The sequence below is a fragment of the Sinocyclocheilus rhinocerous genome, unplaced genomic scaffold, assembly GCF_001515625.1.
Source record: "Sinocyclocheilus rhinocerous isolate Xijiao unplaced genomic scaffold, SAMN03320098_v1.1 scaffold357, whole genome shotgun sequence".
In the NCBI taxonomy this organism is placed as follows: Eukaryota; Metazoa; Chordata; class Actinopteri; order Cypriniformes; family Cyprinidae; genus Sinocyclocheilus; species Sinocyclocheilus rhinocerous.
Window position 1 is genome coordinate 433,765 of NW_015649568.1, and position 13,826 is coordinate 447,590.

Below are 13,826 nucleotides of genomic sequence, written 5' to 3' on the forward strand. Positions count from 1 at the left end.
GCTGCAGGTGCATGATGCGACGATTGAATCCTCATGGTCTTGTTTACGCTGCTATTCGAGCATATAAAGCTGCAGATGCTCTCACCAACCTGCTGCGTGCTGCCATTCCTGAGCAAGCTCTGCACTGGTGGTGACACAATTCCGTAGCGGACTCCTCAGGAGGAGACGTCCTGGCACTTGCCCTCTGGGACGTCCTGAAGACTTCTTCACTGCAGTCGAACCTCTCTCCTTGAAGTTCTTGATGATCCGGTAAATGGTTCTTTCAGGTGCAATATTCTTTGCAGCAATTTCCTTGCACGTGAGGCCATTTTGATGCAAAGCAATGATGACTGCACGTGTTTCTTTGGAGGTAACCATTGCTAACAAGAACACAATGATTGGAAGTGCTTCTTCCCTCCTTTTATAGCAATCAGTCTGCTCTTACAATCTAATTAGTATGATAGTGATTAACCTGACTAGTACTTATTCACACTTTCACATGTGCTGCTGATATGATGATTAGTCAGTTGATGTTAGCTGGTCATTTTGTGTCAGGATCAAAAAACAGTGAATTTCTTGGCCAATGAAGCTTTTAGCAATTATTTAAAATGCATCTGATTACTCTACACAATAATCTAGAAACAATGTGAATGAACACCACAACAGCTTAAGCAGCAAACTTTGCAAAACACAAAATTTATGTCACTGCCAAAACTTGGCATTGCCATGACTATATATATATGCCATGTCTGTCACTGCCATGACTATATATATATATACATACATACAGGGTTGGGGAGTAACGGAATACATGTAACGGCATTACGTAATCAGGATACAAAAACTGGTAACTGTAATTCGTTACAGTTACGTCAGAAAACAAAGTTATCAGATTACAGTTATATTTTGTAAAAAATGGGAGTACTATCAGGATTACATTGGTTTCATTTTAGTAAGGAATAATTGACGATGGCCCATAGAATTATTAGAAAATAATGATCCGAGGTGGTGATGTGGCCACGACATGAAGCATCAGACTAATGAAATTATTAATAAAGGCCTATATGCTGTTTTTGTATGTTGTATTTATGGCCTGCTTTAACTATACAATAATGATGACCAATAAACCCTTTTTATAATGCATCATAATATGAGCTTATATGTGACCCTGGACCACAAAAGCAGTCTTAAGTCGCTGGGGTATATTTGTAGCAATAGCCAAAAATACATTGTATGGGTCAAAATTATTGATTTTTCTTTTATGCCAAAAATCATTAGGATATTAAGTAAAGATCATGTTCCATGAAGATATTTTGTAAATTTCCTACCGTAAATATATCAAAACTTAATTTTTGATTAGTAATATGCATTGCTAAGGACTTCATTTGGACAACTTTAAAGGCGATATTCTCAATATTTAGATTTTTTTGCACCCTCAGATTCCACATTTTCAAATAGTTGTAATATTGCAAAAATAGTGATGTATGTACAAACCATACATCAATGGAAAGCTTATTTATTCAGCTTTCGGATGATGTATAAATCTCAATTTTGAAAAATTGACCCTTATGACTGGTTGGAGTTGTTGGAATGTCATTATTTATGAACAATTGTGTATATTTCCATGTTAGCAGAATGAACATTTGTCACCAAGGCTTTATTCCAAAGTAGATTATAAACCTACATGTTGTTTACTCGGGCCTTTAGCTGTTTAAAACCCATGGGTCAAACCAAAGCAAAAAAGCAGCAGTCGGAGATGACCAGTTGTGTTTTATAATTCATAAACCAGAAGACGGGGTCGCTCCCAGGTCTACTTTCATATTAAACAAACCCCTGTTTCCCACTCAACCCAAGCCTCTTATTCTACAAAACCTCCCATTCTGATTTAGCAGCCATTGGAGAATGGAAAATAAGTCATATGGATTTACAAGGTATAACAAGGAAATCTGTTCCAGAATTTCTTCTGTTTCTCAGTCTGGTGCTTGTTCTTGCGCATGAGAAGGCAAAAGTTGATATGTGATTTGAGATATGTTGAAGGCAACAACTACGCAAAGTGTATAGAAAAAAAAAAGACAACAACCAGAAAATCAAAAATAACAATGAGGCCAAGTTTCACAGTTCTTCATTTTACTGAAATTGTTCTGACATACAAAACTATTTCATATTTAAATCAACCACAGTATGACCACAAAATGGCAGAATATTCGCTCTGATAACTTTGAAAGTATGACTTGATACAATATCAAGTTACAGAAAGAAATCATTTTGCTCCACAAAAATGCAGAGTTTATAAATTATCTAAATAGAATTGCAGCACTCTGAGCGCAAATAACAATTACAATATACAATTCCGACAAAATGCGATATCAAAAATCAAACACGCAAAGCACCAACATCCCTCCATTTATTTAACCACCAAAGAAAGTTTGTTATTGTTCGGTTTCGTGCACACCACAATCAATCCGATCAAACAGCTGGCAAATAAGATTAAGCCAACCACTATGAGTCCGATCTGAAACCCCTCCAACAACTCCATCCGAGCAATCAGCTCTTTCTTGAACATGTCGGCCGTCTCATCGTCCAGAACTGCCGTCTTAACACAAATAAGAGACAAAAATCTTACAGTCAGCAGTGAGGCGGCACCTAATCCTGCTCTGATGAAACAATCAAACGGTCCAGAGGTCAGATATGTGTGAGATTAGCTGTTTATGGACTGTAATAATTCTTCTGATATATCAGATACAAGATTACAGAAAATACTTTATTGGTCCCAATTGGTCTAAAGTACCCATTTAAAGTGGAGATAACAGATCTAGAGTGGACTTATTGTATATAAATGCTGGACCCATCACAACCCACAGAATATAATCATACACTATACATAACACACATATATTATATAATATACGCTGTATTAAAAAAAAGGATTTAAATATGATTTTACTGACTTAATTAACTTAGGTCACTGGTTGGACGTAAAATCTATAGTTGGACATATAAGCTTTAGTTAAATGGTTTATTTTGACGAATTTGCTTTAGTTGGACCTTTAGCAAATACTTTATTTGGACCAGGATGCTTTATTTGACATAAATGCTTTAATTAAACCTAAATATTTTAGACAAGCATAAATGCTATAGTTGGACCTAAATGCTTTGTTTGGACCTATATGCATTAAGTGGACCCACATATTTTAGTTGGACCTAAATGCTTTATTTCAACCTAAGTGTTTTATATGAGCCTAAATTCTTTAATTGGAGGAACGTTTTGATTTGACTTATAATCTTTAATTCAACCTAAATGTTTTATATTAGCATAAACATTTTAATTCAACAATAATTTATGCATGCACACACACACACACGCATGCACGCACACACATTTATTTTATATATAGTAGTTAAGTATAAATACTACTGTATTTAATAATAACAATAAAATAATTTTTATCAATGGCCAATTATTTAATTATTTAAAAAGAATATTCAAGGCATCAAGCTGACATATTTCCTCTTTTATAAATGGGAATACTAAGGTTATTATAGAACCTTTACTGGACCTATATGCTTTAATGAAATAGGCGCTTCATTAGCACTCACCTCGTTCACCCACAAAATAGGGAAAATTGTGTAGTCCTTGATTTTGTTCAAAATTCTGTGAGAAAGACAGACACAAGACGTCATGTTAGGATGTGCATTTATGAATTACGCGAAGTGCACAACTGCACATGCATCCATGACAATGTGTGATGTCTGTTTACATACACAATACTATCCGATGGGCCGTACAACATGTTGAGCTGAAGCCTTTTTGCAAATCTCAGAGTGAAACCTGTAATCTACATATGACACAAGATGCATAGCCATTATCTTATCTTAAAGCTTCATCCTTTTGCAAAACGTATGCAAACTGAAATGGGTTCCTCACCGGTTCTACATCCAGAAATATGGAGTGCTCATCGAAGTTCGGGTTCAGTCCGATCACACCTTGGTGGAGATCATTGCTGCCATAGAGAAAGTGGGGTAGAGAGAGGAATACTGGGGCTCCTGTTGAAAAATATTGAATATAAAAAAACTCAAATGTGAAAGAATAATGCATTCAGTAAACTTTAGTCTTAAGTTGACTTTATAAGAGGCCCTTAGCACTGACCTCTACAGGCAGTGAGGTCAAGAAGTCCTGCCGTCGTGCAGTTTTTGGTGAGCACAGGGTCTGTACAGTAGCACTGGTTATCTGGGTTCTCCACTGGAGAGGCCAGAGCTTCAGGGGGCAACAAGTACCGATACACAGAGATTCCCTTCAGGTCAACAGTTCTATCAAACTTAGCAGATATTGACCTAGAGGACAAGCACAATATTTGTCACAAATGTATGTGTTGCAAAGGGGCAAGGAGTGTTTCATCACATTAACCTTTACTTTTTTTTTTTTTTGACCACCAGAAAGTGTCCAAATATTCTCTGTCCAAATATCCTTAATACTGAACAGTATATCAATTGTTTTATAATTGATATAATACACTACAGTTCAAAGGTTTGGGGTCTGTAAGATTTATTTATTTATTTAAATCTCTTATGCTCACCAAGGCAGCATTTAATCCAAAATACAAAAAAAAAAAAGAATATTGTAAAATATTATTACAATTCAAAATAACTGTTTTCTATTTTAATATAGCTGAAATCAATTCGAAATAGACCATTTATGTAACATTTGTCTATGTAACATCTGTTACAAAGATCTATTGTCCTTGCTCAAAAAAAAATCATAAAAAAAAAACCTTACTGACCTCAGAACAGTAATGTATATTAATTGTATTAAACTGATATAATAAAATGGTATATTTTTGTGAAATATTTCTATTGTTTGAAAAGTATCCTTTAGATTTTAAAATGATACATTTCGTTTGATAATTTGCATATAATTCAATAACATTCATTCATTTTCAAGCGTGCTTCGCGTCGTGGCCGCATCACCACCTCGAATGTGCATTATTTTCTAATAATTCAACGGCCCGTTTTCAATTATTCCTTACATATATCAGGATTCCAGATCAAATCTAATCAGATGCAAAGAGATAAAAGTCCATGAACCCTCATGGAAAAGATGAGACTTTAATCAATAGATTATGAGAACATTGCTGATGAGTGGCATTTCAAAATATAGTTTCCTCATAAAGTATTTGGAAATTTATGTCTCCAATAAAATGGAAGAATGCCATATCAAATGGCATTTATTGTAAAGAAAGATAAGCATAAGCAATTGACTAATAATCACCTAGTCAAAAGTTCCTTCTGCGATAGAAGTGAAGTTAGTTTTGAGAAAAAGTCTAATATCAGATGTTTGCAGATGCTTTGGTTCATATTTTGTCCAAAAGGAAGCAATCTTTATCATTTGAAAGTGTATTTTATTTACTTTTTCTACTGATTATCAGGGAACAAACTGAAAATACCTGCAGATATCAGAAGAGAAGAAGTACAGGGGTTCTTTCTTGTCCAGGAACGGGTGGAAGGAGGAACCATCTGTTAACATATGAATACAAAATTGAATAATGTGATTAATGTGTGATATATTACATCTGTTGAACTTCATATCAGAAATCTTTGAACACATGGTGTCCTTGTAGAAGTGCTCACAATCAGAAGATGATTAACAATTAAACTAGATGAAAAACTATAGCATGAGACCTGCACACTATTTCTTTATTGGACACATGGTTTTACACCAAGGTTTTAGGCCAATAGCTTTGGGACAGATGTCATACTATTTGCATACATGTCAACAATAATGTAATTACTTCACAATTAATTAAATATCTGTGTAATATGTTAGAGGTAAACTTGCCTGTTCCGTTTATCTTGTTGCAATAAGAGTCATTCCAGTAACTCAGTGATCTGTACAACATCAAGTGTTTTGATGAGATTGTTAGTCTGAGTTTTACTAATGTTGTGTTGAAGATATGAATGTGACTGATTAATTGATTACTTAAAACATTAACAAAACTGACAGTTGTTTCTGTATATACCATATCTACATTTAAGGTCTGCGTCATTTTTCTTTTAGAGAACAACAAACCCATCTACAACCCAAAGAATCACGTAAATGTTCCATTTTACACCAATTCTTCATGCTAATGTAACATATACTTACGTTTCACCCTGCCAGCGTTCAATCGTGGCTACCTTATTGATGTCATCTTTGCCTGTGAATACAGTGTATGGTCCGTCGATGGTGTCATTGTACTACAAGAAAAAACAGAGGTAAGATTTTCTCTGAATGTTAGAGCATAAATAACACAACAAATGGGTTATAGATTAGCTTCAAGGGTAATCTATAATCAGCTTTCATTAAACCATGGTCAGTGTTAGCTGAATTTAAATGTGCTCTATAAATAAAATGTACTTACTTACTTACATTCCTGGGGTCTTTAAAGGAATAGTTCACTCAAAACGAAAACTTGCTGAAAATGTACTCACCCACAGGCCATCCAAGATGTAGATGTGTTTGTTCCTTCATCGGAACATATTTGGAGAAATTTAGCATGACATTTCTTGCTCAACAATGGGTGCCGTCAGAATGAGAGTCTAAACAGCTGATAAAAACATCACAATAATCCACACGACTCCAGTCAATCAATTATTGTTGAATAAAAAAAACAAATTCATCATTAAGATGTTTTAACTTAAAAAAAGTAAAATTTAAACAATTCTACTTTCAGTAAAAAAAATGCCATGTTGTCTGAATCAGGAGAGAAATATGCACAGATGAAGCACTGCTTACAAGTGAAAACAGTCCAAAACAATTCTAAACTTATGTCAGTGGATCTTCATTGTGAGAGGACATCAGGAGATGGACATTTTCCACTGGAGGAAGCGTTATTATGGATTATGGACTCATATTTTGACCAAAAGCGACGGTTTAAAGTTAAAACACATTAATGATGGATTTGTTTAGTACAAACATGCAGCTTTTAACTTCACAAGGCAAGTAAAATTGATGGACTGGAGTCATGCAGATTACTTGTGGATTACTGCGATGTTTTGATCAGCTGTTTGGACTCTCATTCTGATGGCACCCGTTCACTGCAGAGGATCCATTGGTATGATATAATGCTAAATTTCTCCAAATCTGTTCCAACAAACTCCTTTACATCTTCGAGGCCTGAGGATGAGTAAATATTCAGCAAATTTCATTTCCGGGTGAACTATTCCTTTAAATATTCTTACACCTTACATTCTTAGGTTTTGTGTTCTTACACACATATAAACTTATATGTGTATTTTAGGTCTAGCCCAATTTTGCTCATTCGCAATAAAACCTGTTTACCTGCAATTGTTCTGTATATATAGTTTATCAATCATGAAGCTATAAATATGTTTTATTAAGTGAATGCCTTCAAGTGTTGGCAACCTTACTGGATAAAAAACTCCAAGCATGCTGCCCAGCATTGGGTCTTTGTAACCCCACAACAATTCCTTAACAGTCCTGTTCTGGAAGAGTGTGGAATTGGAGCGTTGGATGAGCCAGTTTGCAAGTCTATGACCGAGTAAACCGTAAACACCCTGGAAGAGAAGAAAATAAAGTTTGAGTTGATCACAGCACAAGTATGAAACCATACCCTGTCGTAAATTCATCTGCCTAATGAAAACCTTGGAATCAACAACACAAGTAAAATTTATTTGCATCTATTACCTCTACAGCACTTATGACTGAGCATCACCTGCAATTATGAATATGCTGTGTGCTATTATATGCTATTATATAATAGTGCTGTGCTGACTCTTGATAGATAATCGCAGATATAAACATTTTATCTATGATGTGATAAACTGTAACTGACTTTCTTCGCTGACAACCAATGTTGAAGCAATGTTATCAACATCAGGGGTCAGCAACCTTAGGCACGTGAGCAAAAGAAGTTTGTAAGAAAGATTAATACTTCATGTATTTATTTTATTATATACACACTGACACTATCGTTCAACATGTTGGGAATGGTATGATTTTTATGTTTTTGCTGGAAGTCTCTTAAAGGGGTCATATGATGCTATTTTAAAGATCATTATTTTGTGTATTTGATATAACAGAATATGTTGACATGCTTTAATGTTCAAAAAACACATTATTTTTCAAATACTATACATTATTGTAGGTCCTCAATGCCCCGCCTCTCTCAAACACGTCGTTTTCAACAAAGCCCCCTCCTTTGACAAGCGCAGTCTGTTCTGATTGGCCAGCTGACCCAGTGCATTGTGATTGGCCGAACACCACAAGCACGCGTCGGAAATGTAATGCCCCTTACCATAATCGCGAGCGTCAGCTTTCAAAGTAAATATCAAGACAGTTAATAATGTCCTTTGTTTTACCATCAGTAAAAAAAACAAAAAAAACAAAACTCCGAAAGGGCAACAGAGTTGTGTGACAGACACAGTGATGATGCAGTACACACACACACACGACGCGTTACTCTGCGTTGCGCAAAACTCCGCATTTGAACAGTCAATAGCAAATACTTAAACTAATAACAAAACATTAGCTGATTCAGAAGCGCCAGTCATAGCAAAGTCGGAATTTACCCTTTTTTTATTTGTGTTAGAACGAGCCGTTTTAGGTAGGCGTGGTTGACTCTTAACTTTTATAACGAATATCTCTTTGGATTTGAGACTTTAGTCTTTGCAACTTTATAGATCTTCTTTATGCACCAAGAGCTTGTAACACTCCAAAGAGAAAGGAAAAATTGAAATCGCATCATATGACCCCTTTAAGCTCACCAAGGCTGCATTTATTTGAAAATACAGTAAAACAGTGATATTGTGAAATATTATTATAATTTTAAATAAATGTTTTCCATTTTTATTATATGCAATTATTATTAATTACATGCAATTCATTTGAATATATATTTAACTGATGGCAGAGCTGAATTTTCAGCAGCCATGCATCACAATAACTAGGCATGGAGAACAAGGGAAGAAAACAAACGAAAAGGAAGACAGAAGGGCAGAGAAGGATGGCAAGAGATGGTTGTCAAAATACATACTGCTACAGCTAGATTGAGCGATGTGAATATGTCCTCCTCTGTGCCTACTGACATGCTAGGCTCAAAGATGGCTCCCGCCGGCAGCACAAAGGACACAGTGTAGTTATCATTGAAGGTGATATTTTTTTTGGGGATAAAACGCGTCCTAGAGGACAACAGAGAGCATGAGAATGTATTATGACCATTTAGTGGCTTAAAATTGCAATAAAAATGAAAGTTAGGTGGTGTTACAGCCGAGAAAAGCCATACTTTAAGAATGTATAACAGAAATGTCATGCCAAGTAGATTATGAATAACATTTTTTTTTTAAGTATTTGTATCCTTGACAATTAAGTCAATTGATGCCCCTAATGTAATGTGTGTATATATATATATATATATATATACACATACATGTGACCCTGGACCACAAAACCAGTCTTAAGTGTCAATTTTTCAAAATTCAGATTTATACATCATCTGAAAGCTACAATGTATTTTTGGCTATTGCTACAAATATACCCCAGCGACTTAAGACTGGTTTTGTGCTCCAGGGTCACACACACACACACACACACACATATATATATAATAAAAATAGTAATTAACAAAAATAGATAAAAGACCAAAAATAAATAAATAAAACATGCAAAAGTACTCCCATTTCAGTAAACAGATAATTATATCACTTTAGAACAAAACAGACATAAGGATGGAGTGTAACATTTGCCTTAATTAGATAAGCATCATCCCATCAGATACATTTGTGCTTATCAACATACAACGATTAAATGACAACAGCTTGTTAAAACTTTTGAACAAGCTTGAAGTGCTTGTGTTGATATTGTCTATTTTTAAGCACAAGTCTCAGAAGTAGGTAAAAATGGTCCATATTTGCAAACGGCTGATGCTTTGGGATTCTTTCTGCTTTATTTCAGGTAGCTCAAGAGATATGGATGCTCTTGAGTAAATGATAAAGATCAAAGAGTGAATTTGCTCGATTTTATCTTCTCTACCTTTGAGAGACAAAGAAGAATGGTTTGTTTACATGAGTATTGATGGAAAATCTATTTATATAGCAAGTCTTACCTGTACGTGTACGGTCCTTTCTGCACCAGCACAGGTTTGGCCCCTTGACTTACAACATCATCAGGGTTCTGCACGTCAAACAGCCAAAACTGCCTGTATACTGCAATGTCTACCGACGTCCAGGTGTCAAATGCTAAAGTTCCGTTTTCCAACACTGTTTCCTTTGGAGACACAAAACATACTTAGGGTCAGATACTCTATACACTTTTTATACTACATTGTGTCTACAATTCAAAATGTGGCAGGCCGGGGCAAGTTGTCACAGTCCAGTAAATATTTCTCGACATGGTGTTATTTTCAGTCAGTTTCTGTATAGGCAAACAACGTTAAGTCTACAATAATGCTACAGAACATTTCCAATGCTTTTTTCCTTTTCTTTTTTGCCTAAATATAGAAATAGAGCTCATTTAACACACACAGTCATTGACCTTGACACCATGAGGTAAGTAGAGAACCTGCTGTTTAAATGCATTAAATATAAAATACTATCTAACATACACAACATATTTTATGTAAAATGCATGGCTTTTCAGCGAAATTTAAACAGTAAAACAGTTGATTAAAGAGCAAAACATGTCAAATTCAAATCAATCAATAAAACCCCAACCATACATTTATGAAAAATGCCCTTGACCCATAAAACCCCTATTTATTTAATCTCATACATCATTGATAGTACGTCGTAGCCTACCCTAGATTGGCTGTTCCTAAATTATTCAGAATATTTCTCCAATGCAACTTCATCATGTACATACTGTATATGCCTTTCTGGAGGATCTGCAAATGCATGTGCGCCGAATATTGATATGAAAAGACGACGACTTACATTATGCACGGTGTTTTCAATGAACATGTTGCCTACAGGGATGAGAATCCCGCCCAGCACGGCGATCAGGGCGCCCAGCACGGTCCCTGTGATAAGCCCGCATTTCAGATCACAGCAGGTCATGATGGCGAGCAGCAGCCTGGACCAACACTGACCGGCGCCGCGTCAGGTGCGAGCATGAGGTCGTCCTGGGAATTATGTAAATTCCAGCGATCGAAGGTTGCAGAGGAGGAGGTTTAGGACTGGATTGCTGCGCATCACACCCGGAGACCCTCGTTAAGACGAAGTTATCTCAGCGCGATAACACGCTGCTGGGCTATGGCAAGCCGTTTAGACTTTTATTCATTCTCAGGATATGAATTCTTGATATCAACAATTCAATTTTTACTAGTTAAAATGTTAATTCTTGATATCAGGAATTAGATTTATACTAGTAACAATTGTTATTTTTGATATCAGCAATTACATTTCCACTAGTAACAATGTTAATTCTTGATATCAACAATTGAATTCTTGATATCAGGAACTACATTTCCACTAGTACCAACACGAATTCTTGATATTAAAAATGACGTCATCTCTCGCAGAAATACGTTTATCATATAAAAAAATGAAATTACAACTAGTAATACACATACTTCTTGATATCTGTAACTTAATTCTTACATGTTAAAATTAAATTTTCACTAAGAGAATGGGCACATTCGATTGCCCTCTCATGAAAATAAAACGCTCCTGTGGGCTATTTTTAATCATTATTTTGTCTTCATTTTGGCAGAGGCTACTTACACTAACTCCGAATACCAACGTGTGCTAGTGTTACACAACACTGCAACAAGACTACGAGTAACTGTCAGCTTCAGTGACGCAGATGGTAGAGCACAAACCAGTTGTTTTTTGACGCGACGGACCCGAGTTCGATTCCGCCTTCTGCCGAACTCGTTCTTCTCCCTTTTCACATCCCGTATCACATCGGAAAGGCATATATTTTCAATAAAAATGAAGGAAATTATCGAAAAGTGGAAAATAACGTGTGGATATTGGTTAAGGTTAGGGCTAGTTGTAGGGGCGGCATCCATTCATTCCAACATGATAACGACCCCAAACACACCTTCAAGATGACCACTGCCTTGCTAAAGAAGCTGAGGGTAAAGGTGATGGATTGGCCAAGATATCAAGAATTATAATTTTTACTAGTTGAAATTTAATTCCTGATATCAATAATTAGCATTTTAACTAGTGAAAATTGAATTTTTGATATCAAGAATGAACATTGTTACTAGTGAAAATGTAATTGTTGATATCAAAAACTGCAATTGTTACTAGTAGAAATCTAATTCGTGATATCAAGAATTAACATTTTAACTAGTGAAAATTGAATTGTTGATATCAAGAATTCATATCCTGCGAGTGAATAAAAGTCAATACGGCTTACCTATTGCCATTCCCAAGATATAAATTATTGATATCAAGAATAATATTTTTTTAGTGGAAATGTAATTCCTGATATCAAAAATATCAATTGTTACTAGTAGAAATCCAATTCCTGATATCACGAATTAACATTTTAACTAGTAAAAATTGAATTGTTGATATCAAGAATTCATATCCTGAGAATGAATAAAAGTCAAAACGGCTTGCCATAGCTGGGCGGGGAGCGGGCACGTAACACACGCCATTCAGAAGCCAAGGCCAAAGTCGCTATCAGACGCGAGCTGAGGTTTAACACAAGACTCGAAAGTGACTTTGAAATATCTAATCTACATCGACTTCGAAAAGATTTGGGAGACTCAAGAAAAGAAAAGAAGAACGTGTTATTTCTATATTAAATATAACAGTAATAAATGCAAATGTAATCCTAATAGATTCTAATAGTTAATGGATTCTAACATTATCTAATAGCCTATATTTTTTTTATGAAATTTTGCTTTTAATTTACTTTTGTACATTATGTTATATCCAACAGAATAATTTATTACAAAATAGAAAGAAACAGAAAAAAACATTTTATAGAACAGAATATCAGATCGCTACAAGCTGCAATTAACCAATCAGAATCAAGCATTTCACACAGTCTTATCTATATGTAAGAATGGGTGTGTGTATCTATGTGTGTGTGTATTTAGAATAGAATTGAACAGAACAGAATAGATCATCAGATCAGTGAATACTCCAACTGACCAATCATAATCAAGCATTCCGGACAACCATGTGAGGGGGAAGAAAAAAAATTACAATAGAAAATGGAATAGAATATCAGACCACTGAATGCCCCAACTGACCAATCAGAATCGAGCACTTCATATTGTGCAATAAATATGTCAAACATGTTCCTTTCCTGACATTTAAAATAATATGATATCTACAAGCAGCTGTGGAGGTAGCTAAGATTATGGACATACCAAATAGTAAACCAATAAAAAGTTCAACGGTTGTTTGTATTAGGTATTGCTGCTGTGCATTATGGGAATACATTTTACATCTTGTGTTCTCTCTCTCTCTATATGTGTGTGTGTGTGTTATAAAGAGAGAGTTCTCTTTCAGTGTTAACTTTGAGTAGTAATGTTGTTATCAGAGTGAAGTTTTAGCTTGTACTGTCCTCTAGTGTTCATGCGTCTCAATCTGTCTGTAAGACTGTAGTGTGATGATGTTTCATGACACTGCTATCAGAGTGGATTAAGACATTATAATTGTAGTTACCTGTGGGGTTCGTGGGGTCCTTTCAGGGTACAGGCATAGGCTACTAGTAAAAACGGACAGCTTGAATTTACTAAATTGCTTTGGAGAAAATAAATATAAAATACATACATCTAAATACGAATATAAACAAATCTTTTCTTTTCTCTATTTTCAAATCGTGCAAAAGAAATTTGGATGAAGTCGTATTTTCCCATACACTCATTTCATATGAGCTTCATGCAACT

The 13,826-nt window shown here is 35.2% G+C and overlaps 1 protein-coding gene across 1 annotated transcript; it reads right to left on the reverse strand.

The window, feature by feature from the left end:
- Positions 1-2,134: 2,134 nt before the first annotated feature.
- On the reverse strand, positions 2,135-11,161 carry cd36 (CD36 molecule (CD36 blood group)). Its single transcript, XM_016515510.1, has 12 exons — positions 10,903-11,161; positions 10,077-10,237; positions 9,009-9,153; positions 7,384-7,530; positions 6,119-6,210; positions 5,813-5,862; positions 5,421-5,490; positions 4,127-4,311; positions 3,905-4,023; positions 3,742-3,815; positions 3,577-3,631; positions 2,135-2,572 (listed from the first exon to the last, which is right to left on the reverse strand). The coding sequence occupies exons 1-12, from the start codon at positions 11,023-11,025 to the stop codon at positions 2,384-2,386; spliced, it is 1,410 nt and encodes a 469-aa protein (XP_016370996.1). The 5' UTR covers positions 11,026-11,161; the 3' UTR covers positions 2,135-2,383.
- Positions 11,162-13,826: the final 2,665 nt, after the last annotated feature.

Bases quoted from the DNA above. Each gene is read 5' to 3' on its own strand.
- cd36 (XM_016515510.1), bottom strand. From the start codon at position 11,025: ATGACCTGCTGTGATCTGAAATGCGGGCTTATCACAGGGACCGTGCTG. The intron at 10,238-10,902 runs GTAAGTCGTCGT...GTGTCTCCAAAG, and splicing joins TTGAAAACACCGTGCATAAT to GAAACAGTGTTGGAAAACGG. The intron at 5,491-5,812 runs GCAAGTTTACCT...ATATGTTAACAG, and splicing joins CAACAAGATAAACGGAACAG to ATGGTTCCTCCTTCCACCCG.